The sequence below is a fragment of the Lissotriton vulgaris genome, chromosome 3_1, assembly GCF_964263255.1.
Source record: "Lissotriton vulgaris chromosome 3_1, aLisVul1.2, whole genome shotgun sequence".
In the NCBI taxonomy this organism is placed as follows: Eukaryota; Metazoa; Chordata; class Amphibia; order Caudata; family Salamandridae; genus Lissotriton; species Lissotriton vulgaris.
In genome coordinates this window covers 794,834,032-794,857,837 of record NC_141689.1, presented here as the reverse complement: position 1 = coordinate 794,857,837, position 23,806 = coordinate 794,834,032, and the positions used below count along the sequence as shown (strand labels likewise).

General features: G+C 41.5%; 1 protein-coding gene across 1 annotated transcript in view; it reads left to right on the top strand.

Annotated features, from left to right (window-relative positions):
• Positions 1 to 22,925, top strand: part of C3_1H5orf63 (chromosome 3_1 C5orf63 homolog) — a 47,522-nt gene extending 24,597 nt beyond the window's left edge. The window contains exon 4 of the mRNA XM_086961112.1: positions 21,602 to 22,925. Within this exon, the coding sequence (XP_086817238.1) occupies positions 21,602 to 21,787 (186 nt within the window). The 3' untranslated portion in view covers positions 21,788 to 22,925. The remainder of the gene's footprint in view (positions 1 to 21,601) is intronic.
• Positions 22,926 to 23,806: the final 881 nt, after the last annotated feature.

The following is a 23,806-nucleotide window of genomic DNA, read 5'->3' as shown; positions in this document are numbered from 1 at the left end:
GGCGCGCGGCTGGTAAGTTTTGGTTTCGCTGCTTTCCGCCGCTGCTATAGATCTCTGGCTGTCTCTCGCTGTTTTTCATCTAAACCACAAACGGGATCCGCTTTTTGCTGAGTTTATTTTCTGACCCAGTCTGACGCCTACCAGCGCTTGAATCATGTCAGCCTCCAAAGCTTTTTAAGCTTTTGTGTTTTGACTAGCTAGTTTGATTTGAAATGCCGCCGCTGGCTCCACAGTATAGCGACTGTGCCCCGCTGACATATCTCATGGGTGAATGGTACAGCTGAACATGGGCTTTGTCCGGCAATAAGGTGTTCTATGTTGCTTTCATTACATTTGAGCGCGATGCATTTTTGTTAAGCTTTCCTGTTTTGACTCGCTACTTTGATTTGAAATGGCGCAGCCGCCTCCGCAGTGCAGCCGCAGCGCCCTGCTTCTGCTGTCCCGCCGACATGTCTCATGGGGGAATCTTACTATCGGTCACAGGCTTTGCCTGGCAGTAGGTTGTGACAAGCTCCTCCCCACAATACAATACATCATAGGAGCCCAAAATGACAGAACCGCATAGTCCCGTCCTTACAGCGCTGGCCGGACTACCCATCACCGTCTTGGCAGTAGTTTAGTTCATGCCTGCCGGTTCATATTCCTGGCAGCTGCAGCCACATCAGTCTTAGGAGCCGGCTCATCCCCCGTTACAGCAGCCACACCCCCACTCTCGGGAGCCCCAACTCTATTTCGCCAACAAGAGGGGCTCTCTGAGACCAAGGACAACAAGGCCAAGCATGAGAAAGGCAAGGGGGGCATATTGGCAAAGCATGGCACTGCAACCTAGCGTTTCCATGTTGTTGTAAAGTACCAGAGCATCTCCAGGGCCTTGAGCTTGCATGGTGTAGCAGCTAAAAACCTACAAATGTGCTCACTTGCTCTAACCGATGCCTACAGTTTGTTAGGGTGCCCCCATGTGGACTTTATACTTATTGCAGCAGTTTTATCTCCTCATGCTGCCCTGTAACCCCGGTACCGCATTGGCAGTGTTGAACTCTGGCGTCTATAAGAGGGCTGGTGACAATCATAGCACGTGTTCACACTCACTGGACTGCCTGCGTTTAGCTCTGATAGCAAGTAACCCGCAGAGTGACTGGCTTTGTTGTGGCTCGTCACCAACTCCTCCATTCCACATCTGTGAAGGCTCGCCTCCTGTCCTCACTGTCCCCAGGTTCCCAACGCAGTCATCGGTTGAAAAGACCAGTTCTGAAGATAAAGAGGCTGACTGGGAGTGCGGGAGGCGGAGGCAGAAGGGAGCTGGAGCCGGCAGGCTGTCCGCGACGCTGCAGGTTGTGCTCGCTGGGTCTCTCTCTCGTTCTTTTTCCCGTCTCTCCATGGGACTTATGGACACATCGCCACATATCCAACCTCCCGAAGCAAAGATACACAAATTGGTACTGATTCTCATTTCCTCACATACGCCCACGTAATCTCTGTTGGCTCAGGTGCGCATCTGCAAGATTTTTCCCCTCATCCGCTGTGTTGTGTGAGGGTTCTGGATTGCCACTATGTAAGTGCGTGGAATATTTACACCCATTTACACTAACAAATACATACAACTGCGTACTTCACTTTCTACTCACAGAAACGCACACTTGTCCCCTCAAACAAAAGACTCACACACTCTGATCACACCCTTAGTCTAATCTATGGCCACAGGCCAAGCACACTTATATACGTAGCACCACTGCCATACACACAGGGACACCATCACTGCCATGCACACAGGGACACCATCACTGCCATGCACACAGGGACACCACCACTGCCATACACACACAGGGAAACCACCACTGCCATACACACACAGACACCACCACTGCCATGCACACACGGACACCACCACTGCCATACACACAGGGAAACCACCACTGCCATGCACGCACGGACACCACCATTGCCATACACACACACGGACACCACCTTTGCCATGTACACACACAGACACCACCCCTCCCATACACACACGGACACCACCACTGCCATGCACACACGGACACCACCACTGCCATGCACACACGGACACCACCACTGGCATGCACACACAGACACCACCACTGGCATGCACACACAGACACCACCACTGGCATGCACACACAGACACCACCACTGCCATGCACACACGGACACCAAAAAACAAAAATTATGCAAAGCATTGTCATTTACAATGCCAGTAACTCAAACTTAAATGCTGCGAGACCTATTGCATTGCAAATGCTTGTTTATATATTGGGACAATTTTAGGAGAATCTGAGAGCTACATACTGCTTGGATTTAACATCAGAACCCATGCCTAAACGTACTGAGGAGATAAAGTTTCATGTTTCGATCAAGCATATAGAAAAATGCATTTTGATACAGTGACTGCACTCCTGTTTCAGGTTATTTCTGGTCCTGACTAAGAAATCACAATCCTGACACTAATAGCGTTATTTGTTCTTTTAATCATTGTTTTCATACACATTTTTCTAATCTAGTTCATGGCCCAGGGGAAAGCTGCTCTTCGATAAAGCAAATATTCATCCCAGTTGACATGCCACTTTCTGCTCACTATCAAGACTTTATTGATGTTTTGATTTTGAAATAACTCACTGTCTGAAATCTCACAGAGTTTGAATAACATTTGATTAGCCAAAGGCAACGATCACTTGTAACTAAATCCATATTGTGATAATTCAAGAGGAAGAATCTTACTTAAATACATCCAAAAACAATCTGGTGAACATCTGTCTGATACTCTCAATCACAAGCTTTCTCTTGCTCTATTAAAGAACCGTGAGTCAACAGCATGCATTGAATAATAGACCGTGAAATAAATCATCATAACAAATTTCAACTGCTTTAATTCTTGTGTTGCGGAAGCAAATTAACACTGCCAAAATGATTTACTACTCTTGATCTGCATAGTGCCTATTTTTGTGAAATCATGGAATTAAATAAGTAAAAGACATCAGTCCTAACTAGCTTTGGGTTGTTGAAGGTTTAAGTAAAGTAATTTGATCTGTGTATATACTGCCCACAATATTTCAATTTGTGTGGATATCTTTCTTATACTTTCTAACTCCCTTAAACAATGTATACTTTCAGATTTTGATAGAGCGCGGGCTCACCTGCTCGGTTTTTTACCATACTCACCTGGGCCCATAAAAACATACACACTTTGAACAAGTAAACCTTCACTAATCAGGATTTTATTTAACCATTTAGGACCTGTACCATTGACTTACCAATACTAGTCACAGGTACCTAGAGTCCTAAGGGATCAAGGGAGTTAGCATAATAGGCAGTAAATAAACATTTGTATTCATAAAATAACTTCAGATTTGTGAAAAGTTTAAACACTTTATCTATGTAAATTCTTAAATGTCATAGTCCATACCAATTCAATTAGAGCTCGTTCAATTAGGAAGAAAATAATCAAAGCAAGATGATGTGAAAACATTACGTACTCTCTTTAAGCATTGAAACATAGGATGGGTAAGAAAAAGGAAACAATACAAAAACATACCCACCCTAATTTATATTTACCTAGAATGGTGTGAAAACCAACCCTGGTCACGGGCTGGGACAAAGGACAGGACTCCCGATAGTTCAGGTGCCGACAGGACAGGACAGGGGCAGACCAGAATCAGGACAAGTATGGACCAAATTGGATCAGGACAGGACCACCACAGGTCAGGACCGGCACCCACAGCTAAAGTGCAAGGCCAGCGTCACACCCCTCTCTGCAGCTAACAGTCGGACCCCAATTGGGCTATTGAACTCCTTCCCAGAACCCGGATTGGGTTATCTAATCTTCTGACAGAGTGCTCCTCGAGCACCTCTGCTCTCGATCGCCTATTGAGTACGTTGGGTCAGTGGCAGGTCAGCTATTCGGACATGTCAGACCATCTAACTAGCTAAGCCTACCTTAGTTATACCAATTTCTAGGGCAGTGTACCACCCCCCAATGTTACAAGTGTTTGTATTCCCTTAATTTGATTGGTCAAAAGGCGAGGAAAGATCATCACACCATACCAGTTATGAGATAATTTTATTCATTAATAAGGATTTCGTTCCCGCCCATAATTTTACTTCCCCATGAATTTTTATTCCACCCAGTATTATTGTAGCAAAAAGATATACAATTTATAACATTTGTATTTTCTTCTTCCTCTGGAGAGTTCATTAAGTGAACTTCCCAGGCGCATCTCGGGCAAGACAGTCGTTGGCAGAGTTTCAGTGCCATAGCTTGTGGACCCGAGAGATTTCAGTACATGCCCGTTGAGTTTCCCAAAATGGAGTTCAGCAATGACACATCGGCCCAAATGCGAGCTAATAAAGTCAAAGAGAAACAGTTTTAGAACAAAGAATAAATAAATGCACTGTATACCACTTATCTCTAATCTATCCCATTACTTTATTTTAACTATAGCAGTAGTGCTTAGGCAAAACGAACAAGGTTTAGTACGAGCAGCAGTGCAAGCATTAGCATGTGAAACATCGAGCAGCCATCTTGAGTTCTAGTTCGCAGAAGCAAAGCAGAGAGTACGTCATGTCACATGAGTGTGACAGACGCATGGGCAGAAACGTTTCCGCGTTGCAACGGCCATTTTAAGTCACTCAAGTTACTGTTTGTAAAAAGCCCATTGTACAGCTTCCCCTAGATACTAGAAATATCATGTGGTGCATTATTTGTAATACAAAACATGTTTATTAGTGCATTATACGTTATTTCGAGAAGATTGAATCCAAGAAAGTCTCTTTACGTGCAAAACCTTGCTCCATCAATGTCAACACACCTGCTACTGTACAAGTTATATGTAAAACTCGAAAAGTGTTAATTTCACACTGAAACCATACTATTTTAGAGTTTTATAATGCCTCAAATAAAATTGAAATAAAAATTTTAAAAAAGGGCATGCAGTCAATTACTGGCAACTCCTAGATGTTTTTCTGACATTGTTTCGAAGGCCTTTTGAACTTTTATAGAATGATCATTCAGGAATTTTCTAAGATGGCTTTTCTAATTATGCTCAGTAAGGAAGGCGACATTGTTTGGAAGGAAGAGGTAGGTGACTTTTCAGGATCTGAAACACTGGCTCATTATAGAGCATATCCTGCCCACCTCGCTGTACTCCGAAAAGACTGCAAGATGATACTAATATTGTGGTATAAGGCAACATTATAGATTCATGTGGTAGCTTTTGCAAAACCAAGGACACCAACACCAGCACAAAACAACTATACCAACAAATATAGGAAAATCAACTTGGGAGGCCAACAGCAAACAAGGAGCTCTTTCTAGGGTAGCATCTTATCTTCTTGTTAGTTGCCTTTCTTTTGAACCTAATACATTACTATCAAATTCTTGTTTCCATGGTGTAGAGGACATAACTACCATGTGTTAAACACCGGTAATCTTCACACAAATTGTGTGAATGGATATTTTAGGATTACAATACAAACATTAAAGTAAGGTTTCCCTATATTAAATCTGATCATCACAGAGTAGGAATAAAGATACAATTTTAGTAATGGAGTCCTCACGAGCAGTTCGCTGTGCATAAAGTAGTCAGAAAGATATAGCAACTGTTCTGGTTCCCTAAACTTAGAACAGTTGTCACCTTTACTTCAAGGCTTGTAACACATTGCTCCCATGGTTATTGACACCATTACCTGTGCCACCCCACTTGTTGTACCCCATCTCTTTCCAGTTCTTTAGTTGATCATTCCCAGATCCCTGTCCCACTTGTGTTATCATTTCCACAAGGCTTAGGTCAGTTCATATATCTATTTATCAGGGTATTTCAGTACTCACAGGTTGCGGTGCTCTAGCCCTGATGTTACAGTAAATATATACTCACTGGACTGGCGCCTGTGCATGGGGTGACATGCTTACTTAAGCGCAAAGAAACTAATTTCAAACTTGAATCAGAGTGCAAGGTAAACGGAACTATGATCTTTGTGACCTTCCAAGACAATACCTCATTTTCTGTTCTTGGATAAGGAGTGGAAAAAGAACAATAATCCCAAACCCTCTAAAAGAAGCTGGCTTTGTGATAAGGACAAGATAGGAGGTGCATTCTTTCAAACTGTCCATTATAAAAAGCAATAGTAGCAGAGAACATTTATTTACTGAGCTTATTCTTGCAGCGTCTCAGGTCTATTGGCTAGTTTGTGTTATTTCCTCCTTTTAGGCCAGGAGCCAGGACCCCAAATTTAGGCCATTGGTACCACTCGGGGATGGGTTCTAACATGATTTGTTTGCAAGGTGTGGATGCCTAGAAATGGAAAATATGTGATAGCAAGTCATCACTCTTTGACTTTTGTCTGATATTATTGGATTAGCAACCATAGCCGGAAAAAAATAATGGGTTTTATATTTTTGATAAATCGCATACAAATTCATCATAAAATGTGAAAAAATGAATCTAATTCCACCAGATTGGTTAAATTCAATATTATTTAAAAAATAAATATGATTATTAATTGTAATAATAACAATATAGTCCTTAAAATAATAACAATAAAACGTCATTGTATTGATATAGATGATATGCATAATTTTCACTTATAATTTCAAATATTAATAATTGTTACATTTTACATAGGCAATGTTTGTCATGAATGAACAAAAAACACAATGTTATCATTCACATTATCCGCCATTATCACCCATCTGATAGGTGTCATCATTTTCTGCTTCTGTTTGATTTTCACAGACGGGAAGTCTGCTCATGTTAGTGCACTTTAGGTAATTTAGACAGCAGACACTTGTTGGCAGTTTGCAGTTCCTAATGAAGTTGAAAGCTAGTAGATCTAACACAGTCTGAGGTGCTGGCTGCCCCTCCATACAGTCCACTACCATTTGCTCTGCTCCCTCGTGTTTTCCAACTTCTACCCTCTCTCAATTGTCCTAGGTGTCTGTGGATCATTCAAATACATCTCTTGGTTATAGGATCTTGATAATTTTCAAGTTTGGCATGTATCTTCAGACAGTCCCTGTAAGGTGGAAGTTGATGACTGTCTAGCTCATCCTTCTTTGCACAGAATAGGTGATATCTCATGTCATTCATATGATTAGCCAAGATTTTGGTGCATACCGCAAGCCGGAGAATTGCTCCAGTTTGTCCATTAGTTCTTCAGAGAGATGCCATTTGTCTCTGAGCCGGGAGAATGTTTCCTGCGTATGTCTGTTGGCAGACAGGATTTTGAATGCACTTTTCCTTTTACCGCAAATGCACTTACTGTGTCATATATGTTAAATGTGTGTAGACCTAGCATAGCTCGCCCAACATTTTAAACAATAGTTGAAGCTATTTTCCCAATGTCAAGGACTTGCATGCGTATTTTAGTACCACATTTCAGAAACAATTTAGCCATAATTCTGTCATGGAATCCCAAACACAAAGTAAACACATGATGTCATCTGAGCTCATCGTTACTGCTGCATTTCCCTCATTAGCAGTGTGTGCAGCATGCAGCAACAAATGACCAGCTGCTTCTTTGTGTGTACTGTTGAGTTCGGGCACCTCGTGGCTCCCTTCAGATGTGATTTTGTAGCATTTATCTTCACAGTTCGCAAACAGTGTTTTATTCTCAAGTTTTACAAAATACTCTGGTTTCCTCCATTTGTTATCAACAAACGTGATGCGAGTTGTTTTATTCCTAAAGTGGCTTAGGAATTTCCTCCACTGTCAGACAATCTGGGAAGGTGAGCTGCTCTGTAACTATTGCATGAGTTCTTCCCCTCTGATTGTCCTTTAACTGTTCTTAATAGACGTCTCATTGTAAGTATCAAACACAAAGTCAATTATTTGACTCCTATTTCCTTCCTGCAAAGCCATGCACAGGACAGACATAGCCACCTCACCAAAGTTTGATTCCTCTCCTTTTACTCTATGAACAAGAACCATACCATCAATTAGTGTGGCCAGGTATTTCCTCAGCAGGGGTAAAAAAAATCTGAAATTATGTTGCTAAAACAGCTTTGTTTGTCTTTCGTAACAGACCGCCTGGAGTTGCTAAAGCTAGGTAAAGGCCCTAAGGGATGAGAGATTACATCCGCCATTTGAAGGTTCTGATTCTGTGCTCTCAAATTGATTCAACCAAATAATACTTTGTCTACTTTCAAGATGATTGTCCTGCCATTGCTGTTCACTGCTCTCTTCTTGGACATGTTAGTAAAGGTTTTTAGTTTGTTCATTTTCATTCGGTCATGAAACTTCTTAATAGGTGGGTTATTCTCAAGTCCCTCACGTTTGAACTCTGTATAACACTGATTACATATTTCATGCGCCTTCAGTATGTCGGAAATTATGTCTTGTGGTGTCTTTTTTGCAGTGGAGAGACTAATGGCATCATGTGGCCCAACAAATGGGTTTATCTAGCTTTGAACCAGACTAACAGCTTTCGTAACAGTATCTTCATCTTTTTCAATTTGTGTCTTATGTAGGTTTGCGTAAGATCTGATCCGTTGTTATGAACCATTTCCCTTATCTGACCCAAAATGGCGTTTCTTTGTTCAGCCGTCATATGATAACTTTTCACATCACCTGAATTGAGGTTGAACCTTGTCGTACAACCCAGAGTCTGTGTGTCTTTGTTGACTGTTACCTCTAACGCTTGATCGACTAAAACTTGTCAAAACAGATTAACATCTGACAGTTAAACTTAAAAGCATCAGTTGATGAAGTGGTGGTGTATCTCTGGATGTTTCTTTGAAAGTAATGTTGTTTTGGCATAGTATGCCAGAAGATATCTAGCATAGTTCATCCTGTCATACGTAAAACACAATGGGATCATAAGGCTTTAGGCGGTAATATGTAAATGCCAATTTCCTTTTTGAGCTGCACGCAGCAGAACCAGCAAGACATTTTCAACAATATCCACATACGACATCCAAAATGCAGAGAGCTCTCCATTGTCATGATGAAGATGTTCAAGGAATGCATCCCAAAGCTGTTATAGTTCGACAAAGGCAGCATTCTGCAAGAGGTTGGCTATTCTCTGTTGGCGTAGGTCTTTTGCAAAATCATTAACATCCTCAATGAAGGAGTAGACTAGCTGAATGTTGTCTTCGTAATTCTTCACCACCCAGGGGATAAATTCCAACTAAGCCAGTCCCAGCATAGCTTCATACACTCACTTGTATACTCGAACTGCACAATTGTACATTCAACCTTCTAGTACTGATGATGTTGATCCTTCTGCAGTCATGTCTCCTTCAATGCAAAGGTCGCAAACGCCAGCGTCTTGAAATCGGTTTCCAAGAATGGACATGACATTGCAAATGGTGTGAAGGGTGCCCATTCAATGAATGAGTCTGTCATACTTTGGTTTGTGCTTCCACACGATCTCAGTTGATGAATAGTCCTGCGGGCTTGTCATCGTAACTCCATGATGGACATTTGACCATAAATGAACTATACACTGGGCATCAGAGGGACAGGATGTGCTTGTTTCAGTCTTCTTCATGGTCTTTCACCACCAGCTGTGGAAAAAGAAAGTAATTAAAACATGTATACCTTTTACTTGGTGTACTTAATATAATCATATTTACTATTATAATTATAATCAGTTTATATAATCACAAATACTCTCATTGTAATTTTTAATAACAAAATTCTAAATACAAATTATGAAAGCATTTCCATTTACATGAAGGTATCTTGGGAGTGGATTGGTAACGCACAAAAGGCACTGAGTTATGTCTTGCTATTACATATATATTTTTCATCTCTAGGCTACCATACCTTGCAAGTAGATCATATTAAAACCCATCCCCTCAAGTGGTACCGATAACATGGTTGGCTCAAGGCCTAACTAGCGAAACCCAATCTGTAATTTGATTTTCAGTCAGGGCTTTGAGAGCATAGGGGAAGGAAACATGCAGGATTATTGACATCTTGTGGTGGCCAGGATCTTTAATATGTTCACTTAGGTGGCAAAATTGTAGTAGCCAGGGTGGAAAACTGTGATTGCTTACAGATACAAAACAGAGGTGGGGAATTTGTATCTCCCGACACCCGAGACATCTAGATTTCTCACAAGGGCAAGAAGTTTTAATATCTATTTTTTCCCAAGGACAAGTAGACAAAGACTTGCTGTAATGCGATACACAGCTCTTCAAACCTAATGGTGAAAGCCAGACAATAAGTGTAAATGAAGTACATGCCACTTCGTGCTGAAATGTTGGGGCCTGTGATTGCACTGATGGCATGCAGTACAGTCACGACTGGCTTTGGATGAGAGGGGGGCTTAGCTCGCCCCACTGAGACACTGTTCCTTTGTGTCAGTGCCTCCTGGTCAGGGCTGGGCTTTGAGCAGTTTATTGGCAGTGAAAGGGTCAGTTCAAAAGTTTGGGTCTGCACTTTCACTTCCCCGGAACGTAAGACCAACATGTTGGAGGGGAGCTCGTAGTTGCAGCTCCTTGTGGTACACCCACAACATTACCACGTAACAGGCATTTTAATTTCTCCTCAAGGCGTTTTCATTCACTTCGAGCACTGTAGCTCAAGAACACTTACAGCACTGACCTGCAAGAGGCTGGTTTATCTGCTTCTAAGCCCCTGCCATCTCGGTCTTTTATTCTTTGTTCCACCCTTGTGCCTCATACGGCCCCAAGATGGCTTGTCACCCTCGCCTCCTGGGCCTACATTAAAGTGCCCTGAGTTCCCTTTTCATACAGCTTGTGCCCCTCCCTCACTTCATGCTTTGCCTTCCCTGTGCACCTCTTATCTTATTGAGGGCTTTCATTAAACCTCCTTACTTTGCCCATGTAACTTTCACCTTCATATAGGCCTCTGGCCTACCCCCATTTCTGTCCTTTCACTTGGCCCCTCGTGCCTCATGTTTATTTGGTGGGCGCAGTACTGTTTGCCAGCTCGTTCTTCCAGGTGCTCCGCATTTGTCTCTTCACCAGCACCAGGAATGGGAAGAGGGGAAATAAAAACCAAAGGGACACCCCAGTCTGCTTTTGTAGACAGGTTTGTGATGATATGCAGGGCACAAGTTCTAGAGAAAATCGCTAGTGGACTAATTAGCATAGGCAAAGCACAGAGACAATCACATGAAGTGATGTCACAGCAAGTAATGCTACTGTCTTGTGCGATGCATTAAAAATGTAGCATTTTGCACACAAAAAATGTTTATATTGTTAGGCTAGAATTGATCCCCTAATTGTATACTTGCTTTACATAAACAACAAATATATTTATGCAGTGAAATGCTGAACTAGGTTATATTCGTTTTACTTCTTGTAAATCATGTGTTTTCCCAAACACAAAGGGGTACGTATTGACAAAGAGCCTTCTTAGTTACAGTCAAAAACGGCAGTTTTTAGTGAGTACGTTTCATGGATATCTTGCAAAGAGCAAATTGTTAGGTGCTCTGTTTCGAGTATGCTGTAATTCATAACACCATAAAATTGCAAAACACCACACTCCCAACATTATTAAGAAATTAATGTCAGTGCTGGACAGTTTACCCCCAACATGGGCTCCTCTGGAGGAGGGGGAAGATGTCTATTGACACAAAAATACTGTGAGCCACATTGCAAGTAAACACAAAGGCATATGTTTGCCATTGGAAACAGTAATGAAAATGCTAGGTAACTGCATGGGTATTCATACAGTTAAAAAAGGGACATACCTGATCTTCCTTCTGCCTTGGGCAAAACACGACTGTGTCCCCTCTGATTAATGAGGGGACACAGTCCACCCTTTTCCACCCCCGACTTGTGCTGTGATGTGTGTACGAAAGACATTCAATGTAAATCTTACTTTCAATTACCTGATGTTACCAAAGCCTTGTCTTTGAACTGAGGGAATGTATATGCTTTTCTGTGAACTAATAAGCATGGCTTTAAGGAAACATGGTGTGCTAAATGGAGGGTGACCTCTTCAAGTGCCAGGGCACAAGACTATATCTGCAATAGGATAGGTGACTTGAGGCCTACAAAGGGGCTACAACAGTGTCAGCTCAGTTCTCATTGAATAAGGACGTACCCTCGAACTCACCCACGAAACAACCATGAGTTTCCCAATATGCTGCACCTTTATCTAATTTATAGCAATATTTAAGCCTTGAAAACTCTTCATCACCCCTGCAAACACTATTAAAGTTTTGGTTAAACCCAGCGCCTCTGCACTGTTTAGCAATACACACTTGTTTTAGGTAGCGTTTAGTAACGGGTTAACCTTTATCCAAGTACCATCAATTTGAGTAGATTACGAAACAGAGAACCAAGTAAACAAAACACTTGCCCAGGATAACACATTGAGGTTAACTGAAAGTGACTTCAAATCGGAGGGGGACCCCACATCAATTTGGGCAGGTCGATGGGGAAAGTAACAATCAAACACGGAAAGGGGACCTGCCCGCAATAATTTTAGTTCATGGCCTAGGAGAGGTCCTTTGTATTATAAAAATTGTCCTGAACCCAAGCAATTCATATAACAAGTTAGTTTTTATCAAAATATATTTTTTTTATTTTCATGAATTCATTATCATTGTATGTAGATATAAAAAGTTATACATCCAAATAAATAAACATCTTGGCAACAATTAAATAGTGGTTCTGACTTCATACTAACATACCCTTCACATTCTTACAAAAAACATTCACACATCATGCATCCTACAACACTAAGCAGAGATGATTTTCAGATGACAGGGGGACCGATGATCAAATGTCCGGGTTGGTTCAGAAGGTTCCTCAGTGGGAACAAACGCCAACGCGCGTTTCGGTGTATGGCCCCGTCCGGGGCAACACCTTCATCAGGGCAAAGTGGGGTAGAGAAGAAGGAACCACACAAGTATAGAAAATTGGTAACGGAAGGAGCTGGCGTATGGTTAACCACAGTAGGAGGCAATTTGCTTATGCCTAGGGGAGATCGTGTTGCTGTAGATAAATGGCTGGGATGGAGGGAATCCCGTTCCCACTTGTATGTGGCGGAGTCAATCCCACGGGGGGAAAAAATGCAAGGATAAATAAAATTGAGAGTCCCTTCACATCAAGAGGAAGATATCGTGGAGGACAGTAGGGGGATGCTGACCTTGTCTGCTGCCCGTATGGGATAAATATACCTTTTCTAGGTTAGGGCGAAAACCACAGATGGATTCTGTTCAAAGCGGGGGCCGCCGGCTGAAAGAGTAAATAGGACTTATCACAGATGATGTCTAGGGCGAATTCGGCAGTACTACCGTCAGGTTAGTTTCGAATTTAGTCAGGTCCCTTCTGGGCGGAGCCTGGCGCGTAGGCAAGGGGCAGTCTCCAGTCGGCGGTTCCGGTCGCTCGCACGAGGATAGGCCTATCCTCGTGCGAGCGACCGGAACCGCCGACTGGAGACTGCCCCTTGCCTACGCGCCAGGCTCCGCCCAGAAGGGACCTGACTAAATTCGAAACTAACCTGACGGTAGTACTGCCGAATTCGCCCTAGACATCATCTGTGATAAGTCCTATTTACTCTTTCAGCCGGCGGCCCCCGCTTTGAACAGAATCCATCTGTGGTTTTCGCCCTAACCTAGAAAAGGTATATTTATCCCATACGGGCAGCAGACAAGGTCAGCATCCCCCTACTGTCCTCCACGATATCTTCCTCTTGATGTGAAGGGACTCTCAATTTTATTTATCCTTGCATTTTTTCCCCCCGTGGGATTGACTCCGCCACATACAAGTGGGAACGGGATTCCCTCCATCCCAGCCATTTATCTACAGCAACACGATCTCCCCTAGGCATAAGCAAATTGCCTCCTACTGTGGTTAACCATACGCCAGCTCCTTCCGTTACCAATTTTCTATACTTGTGTGGTTCCTTCTTCTCTACCCCACTTTGCCCTGATGAAGGTGTTGCCCCGGACGGGGCCATACACCGAAACGCGCGTTGGCGTTTGTTCCCACTGAGGAACCTTCTGAACCAACCCGGACATTTGATCATCGGTCCCCCTGTCATCTGAAAATCATCTCTGCTTAGTGTTGTAGGATGCATGATGTGTGAATGTTTTTTGTAAGAATGTGAAGGGTATGTTAGTATGAAGTCAGAACCACTATTTAATTGTTGCCAAGATGTTTATTTATTTGGATGTATAACTTTTTATATCTACATACAATGATAATGAATTCATGAAAATAAAAAAAATATATTTTGATAAAAACTAACTTGTTATATGAATTGCTTGGGTTCAGGACAATTTTTATAATACAAAGGACCTCTCCTAGGCCATGAACTAAAATTATTGCGGGCAGGTCCCCTTTCCGTGTTTGATTGTTAACTGAAAGTGAGTCAGGGTTGAAAGTTCGGTGCCCTCGTTTGGCCGATCATATTTGCACCACATTTCCTCAAGAGCTAGGAGAATAGTGTGCTGGTACTAGGCAAAATATGGAATGGTTACCTACAATGCACTGGCATAGATGACTAGTTAGAGGAGCTAATATGGGTAGACGTGCATGTGTGTATATGCAATGTATACAAATAGGCACCTTAACAATTGACCCAGGAAAGTGAAAATGTTGAGACCCTAGGATAAACTGGTCTAAAGAAATTCTCCTCCTACTGTTTGGGATGGATAGACTGAGGGGGCTTCTCACTCCTTGACTTCAATAAGATGTATTGTTTTTAGGGTCCACATTTTTGCAGAGGCCATGAGTCTGTCTTTTGTGTTATATTTGTTTTCTCTTCCCGGAGCTTCGGATTATCTATAACAGCTACACCTTGCAATTGGGTTGAACGTTACATCAAAGCACATTGCTGATACTCTTACCACTAGGCAGTCAGGAAGACAGTTTTTTTCTGCTGGAAAGAAATCACATGCAGAAGCCAGGCAGAAGAAGGTACTAAAGCCAGAAACAGCTAATAGTGCAAACTTCTCAGGAGAGATAGTAAAACAATGTGAAAGTGTATGGATGCTATGTTCTTTAAGGCAGAAATCACAAAGGTACCCATTATAGAAACTCTAAGACAGTACCCATATCAAACCACTGCTAAAACCCTTACCTCTGTTTTTGCTAAACTACTGCGAAATTTTAGGTACCATTTTATGTGAATCATCATTTATTAAAATGAGTGGATGCATGCTAGCTTTTCCAAACAATATTCATAATGGAAAATTAATGTAAACAGTTTCAACAAGATAATGGGAAACATAAAAATAAGCAAGTACTGGCAACTCCAATAGGTCTGACTTTGGTGGTCAACCTTTTGGTTTTGTCAATGCGTGTCTTGTTTTGACATGGTTTATGTAAAACTTTATTGTTGCTGGAGCTGCTGGGTCCTAACCATTACAACAACTATTGGAAAATAGTTGTTGGTCTCAAAGCACACATTACTATAGTATTTCCTAGCACTGAGCAAAACTACTATGAGTTCTGTTACGCTGCTTGTAAAAGAGCCGAATGTTGACTCTCACAGTGAAGCCAGTCAATAGATAGAATTTTCATAAAAACAAAAGGTCCTGCTTAAACACCAAACCCAATTAGGAGCTCCGTTATTAAAGAAAGTCACGAAAGTTCACCCAAGGTAAATTTTCTTGCATTGGTGCAGATTCACAGCTTTTATGTGTTCACATGAAGGCCAGGAAATCGTACTCCTAGAAAATATTTATGAACTGCATTTTAGCACTACCAAATATGATTGCATAGTTTTGCTCCTGCGAAAATCTGTTGAGCATTTACAAGTTCACTTTTCCTCCAACCACATTTTTCCCAGCCCAGGAAGAAATTTTCCTTTTGCCATTGTCAGTAGTACATTTCTAACCTTTGTCAGTGTCCGGAAAGATTAGAGAAGAGCTGGTGAAAACCACTTAAATGTGCAAGTTATTAGGTTTGCTCGGACTCTAAAAGGCATTCCAACCTTTGAACCATTGCTTACCACTACCTTTAGCCCCAATCTGCAGAAAGATGGCAAAATAAGGAAATTGCTAGTATTCAAACCCTTATATAGCATGAACCCTGGCATAATCAGAGAGGCTATTATCAGAGCTCTTATAAAATGAGATTGCCGCTATTATTTGTCACTGCACTACATGGCACCAAAGGGGCAAGTGGATTTTTCTACAGGGCAAGTAGATTTATGAAGCTACCTGTCCCATGGACAAGTAGATATTTTATTAAATTCCACACCCCTGCAAAAATGGATGTATAGGAGGTGCCCAGAAATAAATATATTGTGGAGCTATTAAATGTCAAACACAAACTATCCCAGTAGTGGGCCTATCAAGTTGTCATTTGTTGTAAGGTACCCATTACTTTCTGGGAATTAAATAGCTGCTTCGGCACCACTCTCTCAACCATATACCATGCTCTTGGATGTTTAGTCCCTAGGATGACATCTTGAGACCTGTCTCAGATGTAGAAGCCAGAAAATAGCTAGATACGTTACTCCTATTCACAACAGGGGTTCACAAAGTACCACCAGATTGGATTGGTGAAAGAGCTAAAAAGAAAATCACGTAAACTATACCTTGTTATTAATGTGTAAGTAACAAGGACCCCCTGTAGAAAGTAGATACAATTCCTAGGACAGGGAAAACATAATGTGTAAATCAAACCTAGGCTTGATTTACACATTAAACTATACCTTGTTACATACTGTTCAAGATCCTGACAGGAGTCACAACATACTTCTTCACAGACCCTGAAGCCACTTTGGGATTAGTCAATGGATGTGAATTAGCCACAGGATATTCCTAGGAGTTCTAGCAGAAAGAAAAGAGGATGTTTAAAGTGAGACGATTGATGCTGCATTAAATCCTGTTGTGAGCAGCGATAGTAGCCTGTGTGTGTCATATGTTAAGAGATGTTATGGGAGAGATATATAGAAGACTAAATGCCACTATGAAGGTTATAGTTCAAGTTCAAGTTCAGTAATTTGTATAGCGCACTACTCACCCAGAGGGTCTCAAGGCGCTTGGGGGAGGGTGGGTGCATTACTTATCGAATAGCCAGGTTTTTAGCTGCTTTCTAAAGGAGAGGTGGCCTTAATTCACTTGTGGTCAACGTCAAACAGAAAGATGCAAACATTTGCTGTGCATTAGGATGGATGAAGGTGTTGCCGATAACCATACCTGTTTTCTAAATGTGTTAGACCCATAACTTTCATTGCAGGCTGAGTCTAAATAGGTAGATGGTTAGTTAAGACTCGTATTTTTGTCAAACTCGTTTCTGCAATCCCCTCCGAAGCAGATGAACTAAACCCAGATCCCCCCAACTGCTGCCAGTGACAGGTAATCTAACCCTGTCAAAAACTTCAGTCTGGGGGAAATGGGAATGGGAAGATAAACAAGAGAGACTGCCTCCGGTAATGGCCCTCCTTCAATTACTCTTCTTTGGGACCTGCAAAAAGCACAACAATTATATTCTCCCTAACGCTAAGCTTAACTGTAAGATTTTTTATGTATTTCTTTTTACCTGTTAACTCACTGAGGTGCAGCCTCTCTCTATGTAAATGAATTATCTGATTGATTGGTAGAACTTAAGTCAAAGAAAGGGACAGGAGGCATATTTTCCACTCAAGGAGGAGTTGGGAGGTCCAGCATAAAGGAAGCCTCGGTAGATACAATCCAAAAATGGGTATTATGCTGTTCCTCTATCAAAGGTGCCAGTTGGAGTCACAAAGTAACTGGATTGCACTGTACCCTAGAAAGGGCATAGTGGGGATACATATGTTGGATCACAATGCCCTCACACACCCTGCCAGGTGTCATGCTTCATCATCTGGGCTGCTCCTCGTTGCGGCTGCGGTGCGTTCCCCAACGGGCTCCCTAAAGAGGGTCTCTTTGTCGGAGATCTTCTATCCTACTGCCGAGTGGTGAAGTGTGGGTATTGGGCCGTTTATTGTGTAGATGCAGTGTAGTGAAGTAAAATAAGACTGGGAGTACCTAGAAGGACAACATTTTATTCTGAGGTTCTCCTGTCCTAATTAAAAACAGTGTTCAAGGCACTTGCCCGAAGAGTTTTTGTGCGTATTCGTGTCCTTGTTATAGTGTGTGGGTCCAAAAACAATTGAGGAAGTACAGAGGTGGTGGTGATAGAATCACCCTCCAAACAGGTATGCAAAAACAAAGAGATTCTATCAATGTGAAAAGAAAAAAAAGTTTTTTATATATATGTTTTCAACTATGCAGTGAAAAGGTAGTGAGAGGGACTCCCTTTGCAAATGGAGACCACTATGTGTTTTTAAAATACCCCTCACACACTAAGAATCCCTTAGTGTCATGCTTCATCATGGGGGTCTTCCCGTCCCTCTAAGGGGCGGGGCGTGTTGCGACCTACGAGCTACGCGGGAGCACTTGATTCTTGATAGTAGGCTATGTGTGATGTAAGGATAGTGAAGAAGTGGTAGTGATAGGGGTGTAGGGACCTAAATAAGTGAGTGCAAATAGAATAGTTAAAAATTCCCTGGCTAGTAGAAAAAATTGATTTAATAGATTCCCTAGCTGGGAACAATAAAAAGGGGTTCGTGGAGTGGAACAGAATATGTTAACCACCTGGTCGACATAACATGTTTCGTAAGCAGTCCCCTACTGCTTACTCCTCAGGACCTCTAATGATCCCTACTGAAAAATACCTAATTCTAAATAAGAATGATATGCCTACAGTCCTAAAACCTAATAGCAAAAATCCGCTAATAGGTTCTGCTTCTGGGCCTGAGTGGGCCCTTGTTGAGCAAAAAATGGGGTGACCTGTTGTGGTCCCTGTAAAAGAAAAAGGGAGAAAAAATACAATTTTGTAAATGCACAAAAAAAAAAGTCAACACATTATTCTCATATTACGCTAGTTGCGTGGGCACATTGCGGCATTGTATCCATATATAGGTATAGCTGTAATGACTAGTAGGACAGCCCGTCTTAAAAGGAATGGTGATATATTTTTCTCCTGCCCCTGATATGATAGGTATATTAACCTTCCAAAGTCTTCCACTCGCATTGCGTAAGTACCTCACACATCACACACACATTCTGCAGCGATCCCACACAAGGAGAGTTGGTGAAAAAGCCGCTAAGAAAGATTCCATATTAAAAACAAGAGAGACTCGATACTCTAAGGAGAAGGCAAAAAATTTGTTTCTCGGAAAAAGTGATCTACACTTATATTCCAGATAGAGTCTCACAAGTTGCTCAGTAGAGAGCGTAGCCCAAAGATAGCGTATCACCAGATTGTTTCAAAGCGTGATCTACATTTATATCGCAGATACATGCATATGAGGTATATTATATACATACAGTTCTTTTACAAGTTGTGTGCCCCATGAGACTGCATCCTGGGGATCAATATCTTGCGGTCTACTGAAATGAGACAAAAATGGTAGAGTCTCACAAGGTGCTCAGGTGAGAATCTATCTGGAATATAAGTGTAGATCACTTTTTCCGAGAAACTAACATTTTGCCTTCTCCTAAGAGTATCGAGACTCTCTTGTTTTTAATATGGAATCTTTCTTAGCGGCTTTTTCACCAACTGTCCTTGTGTGGGATCGCTGCAGAATGTGTGTGTGTGATGTGTGAGGTACTTACGCAATGCGAGTGGAAGACTTTGGAAGGTTAATATACCTATCATATCAGGGGCAGGAGAAAAATATATCACCATTCCCTTTATGACGGGCTGTCCTACTAGTCATTACAGCTATACCTATATATGGATATAATGCCACAATGTGCCCCACGCAACTAGCGTAATATGAGAACCATGTGTTGACTTATTTTTTTGTGCATTTACAATATTGTATTTTCTCTCCCTTTTTTCTTTTACAGGGACCACAACAGGTCACCCCATTTTTTGCTCAACAAGGGCCCACTCAAGCCCAGAAGCAGAACCTATTAGAGGATTTTTGCTATTAGGTTTTAGGACTGTAGGCATATCATTCTTATTTAGAATTGAGTATTTTTCAGTAGGGATCATTAGAGGTCCTGAGGAGTAAGCAGTAGGGGACTGCTTAAGAAAAATGTCATTTCGACCAGGTGGTTAACATATTCTGTTCCACTCCACAAACCCCTTTTTATTGTTCCCAGCTAGGGAATCTATTAAATCAATTTTTTTCTACTAGCCAGGGAATTTTTAACTATTCTATTTGCATTCACTTATTTAGGTCCCTACACCCCTATCACTACCACTTCTTCACTATCCTTACATCACACTTAGCCTACTATCAAGAATCAAGTGCTCCCGCGTAGCTCGTAGGTCGCAGCACGCCCCGCCCCGTAGCGGAAGACCCCCATGATGAAGCATGACACTAAGGGATTCTTAGTGTGTGAGGGGTATTTTAAAAACACATAGTGCTCTCCATTTTCCATTTGCAAAGGGAGTCCCTCTCACTACCTTTTCACTGCATAGTTGAAAACATATATATAAAAAACTTTTTTTTCTTTTCGCATTGATAGAATCTTTGTTTTTGCATAGTGTGTGGGTCAACATGTTTCTCGCTAATGGTGTATTAACCCTGTGATTCTTCAGGACCTATACAATAAATATTATAAGCTATCTACAATTATGGAAAAAAGGCATATATAGTATTGCACATTAGGGTTATACTTTTACTCCAAATCTTCCTTTAACCTACCTGGATCTACCTATTGGGGGAGAAAAAGGCGTTAAAGGGGAAAAGATTCTGATGTAAAACCTGATCACAAGTACCAACAATGTCTCATGGGGACTCCAAAGCATGCCAATCATGAATTTTAAAAGGTACTCAGAAGAAAAAAAATGGTTTCTAATAAAAGCCAAAGCAATTCCCTGCGAAAAAAACTCAGTTGAAGCAACGTTATTGTTATAAGCAAAACCTGAAAACAATTCAAATTCACCAGTTATAGTGAGTGCCACAATCGTAACCTTCCATGCCATTCTCATCACCTCATGGATGACATCTCAGATGATATCATCAATTAGATCACATAAGACATCACCTATTACATCGATGACATTGCTTGCAAAGAATACACTCTGTTATTAACAAGTAGTACATAAGCCATCAGAACAGACTTTACTTTGAAGAGAAATTGAAACATTTTGTGCCATGAAGATTGTAAGAAGCACTTATAAAATTGTCATAAAAGTGTAATTCCTATAAAGAACACCAAAAAAATTTGTACAGTTTTAAAGATCGTATACAGGACAGAGGAGACACTTTGGGGACCCCAAGACAGATTGTTAAGATGTATCCAAGACACGGGGATTGATCATGTGGATTAGTTAAGGCTATTATACTAGTGACAAGTCCAGATAAAGATCATAGTCTAAACATTGTAGGTTTCAGCAGTTGCTTCAGAGGTTTTTCAGCAGCTATTTCTGCTCCCTCTGGAAAAAAGTGAGACTGAGGCATTTGAGTAATTGGTGCCGGCCAAAAAAATGTAGCCCTGGATGGTGGCTTGCCGATTGATTGTAGTTCTTTGGTGCGTTATCACTAGTTCAATTTCGCCATCGAGGAGGAGTGAGGATATTAGCAGCGTGAAGAAAGAATCATTTGCATAGTTTTTCTTGATGGGTAATTGGAAATAGTATTAGGGTCTCTGTTGTTGACTGTATGCCAAACACAAACAAACTTTGCATGTCTTATGTGTTTTAACCAATTTCCCTTATTTTTTCAAGTTTGTTTTGCAGGAGGTGGACATCACACTCCCTGAAAATACAGACTTGTATGACAGATACAAGTATGACATACCTGTTTTCCATTTGAATGGACAGTTCCTGATGATGCACAAAGTCAATTTACGTAAGCTCGAACAGCAGCTTTTGAAATTGGAACAGCACACTGGAAGTAGTCAAGGGAAATGACAGATTGGATAGCTCACATGGACTATGGCAGCTCTTGCGTTGTGAGCAGATATTTAAATTTGACTTTATGCTCAAAGGAGTTGTTTTCAGATTTGTACACTTTTACTGTTGTTGAAGTACCATTTGGCCTTATTCAAAGTGATTTTCATATGGAGTAGCAGAAATTCAAGTTTATCCTAATTTAGATTCAACTTTTCAGTTTCTTAGTGACAAATATGTTCTCTCCTTAGACTTGACTTAACTGTTTGTATAAATCCAAACCTTACTACATGCAAATTTCTGTATGTTGAGCCATCATTAAAGACTAGTGAATTGTGAATAATGTATTTACGTGAATGTTGCGCTGTATCTTTGAAAGATTTGCCTAATAACATGCTGCATTCTTGTGTGGTGTACATCCCAATGCCCATGCTTTGCATTTTGGGATTTTATATTTGTTAATTGTACGTCATTGAATGATGGAATGGTGAGGAGAACTCTGTAAACCTCATTTCCATGGTTGATTGGGCACATTTCTGAAATATTGAGCATTGTTAGTATAAGACCATATCTTGCTGTCTGTGAAATTAGATATGGCTCAATAATCCCTTCTACGTTGATCTCCATGACCTGGTGCATTTTCATTAGTCACTGATTACATTTGTTCCTTAAAATCTTAAGAGTTTGTGGGTAAATAATTGATTGATTTATAAAATGCTCCTAATGGGCAGTCACCAGTCGGGTAGGTTCAAAGTGTTTCAAAGGTGGGCAATTAAAAAGTAACACAAGGATTATGGAGTGCTCACCAATGGCGATCTAACTTCCTTGTCCCCCAAACAAGATGAATCAGCATTTTGAACACAGAAAGTCTTAGAAATGGGATTTCTGGTTGGGTGAGGTATGCACTCAATCCAGGCATAAGCCACCACTCTAGTTATGGTAAGTCAGATACACTAGGAAGATAACATGTGCTCACCCTCTGGTAGCTTGGCACAGAGCATGCAGGCTTATCAACAAAAGGAATGTGTAAAGTATTTGTGCAGCACAAACACACACAGTGACACAATGAAAACACCACAAAAGGACTCCACACAGTTTTAGGAAAATAGTAAATATGTATCTGAATAAAATAAGACCAAAATAAAAAACATCCAATCAGTAGATCATGAGATATCAATTTTAATGAATAAATGCAGAAGCATGCTTTAAACCTCATTAATGACTTGTTTCAGGTTACTGTTGCTTCCACCGCAATTAAAACATGTTGCTGCTGTCTTGCATGTAAAGCTGGTTGTTAGACGCCCCCGCAAAGCAGAGTGCCTGTTCTTGTAGAATGGCCTCTGCAGCAGTTATGTAAAGACAATCAAAGCCGATAACAAGGTCTTTGATGTCCCTTGGAGCTGGAGGAGGACAGGAGGCAAGTCAGCAAGCCTTGAAGTCCTTCTGCGTTTAGTCCTTGGTCCTTTAGCGGGGCAGAGGTCGGCAAGTAGCAGGGCAGCTCAGCAAAGAAGGGAAGCAGTTCCTCAGAATAGTCAGGCATCGCACAGCAGCCTTTTCTCACATAGCGTTCTTTCCAGGTCCAGTAGTGTACTGATTTGATAGGGTCAGAGCCCTGGTACTTATACACAAAAGTGGGGTTCATATAGAGGGTGATTTCAAAGGAACTCAGAAGTGGACAAGTATCCCTTTCAATCCAGCCCTGGCTCCAGTTTACCAGTAGGGGTTAAATTTGCCTTTTGTGTGAGGGGAAGAAACAAGCTATTCAAAGTAAGTGTGAATCACCTCTCCCTCTACCTGCCCAGGAAGACTATCAATACGCAGATGAATGCAGATGAATGCAGATGTATCCTATCACACCCAGCCCTTCCTGTGTTGTGGCTGTCTGGACGATCATCTGTTGCAGTAACTGTGCAGTGTCTTACGATGTTGATTCTCATCACAATTTTAGCTTGTCAAATGAGCGAGCTACATGCTCCGTCATTCCAGTGGCCATGCACTACCTTCTTTTTTTAACAAACTGGTGCTGAGGACAAAAGCGCC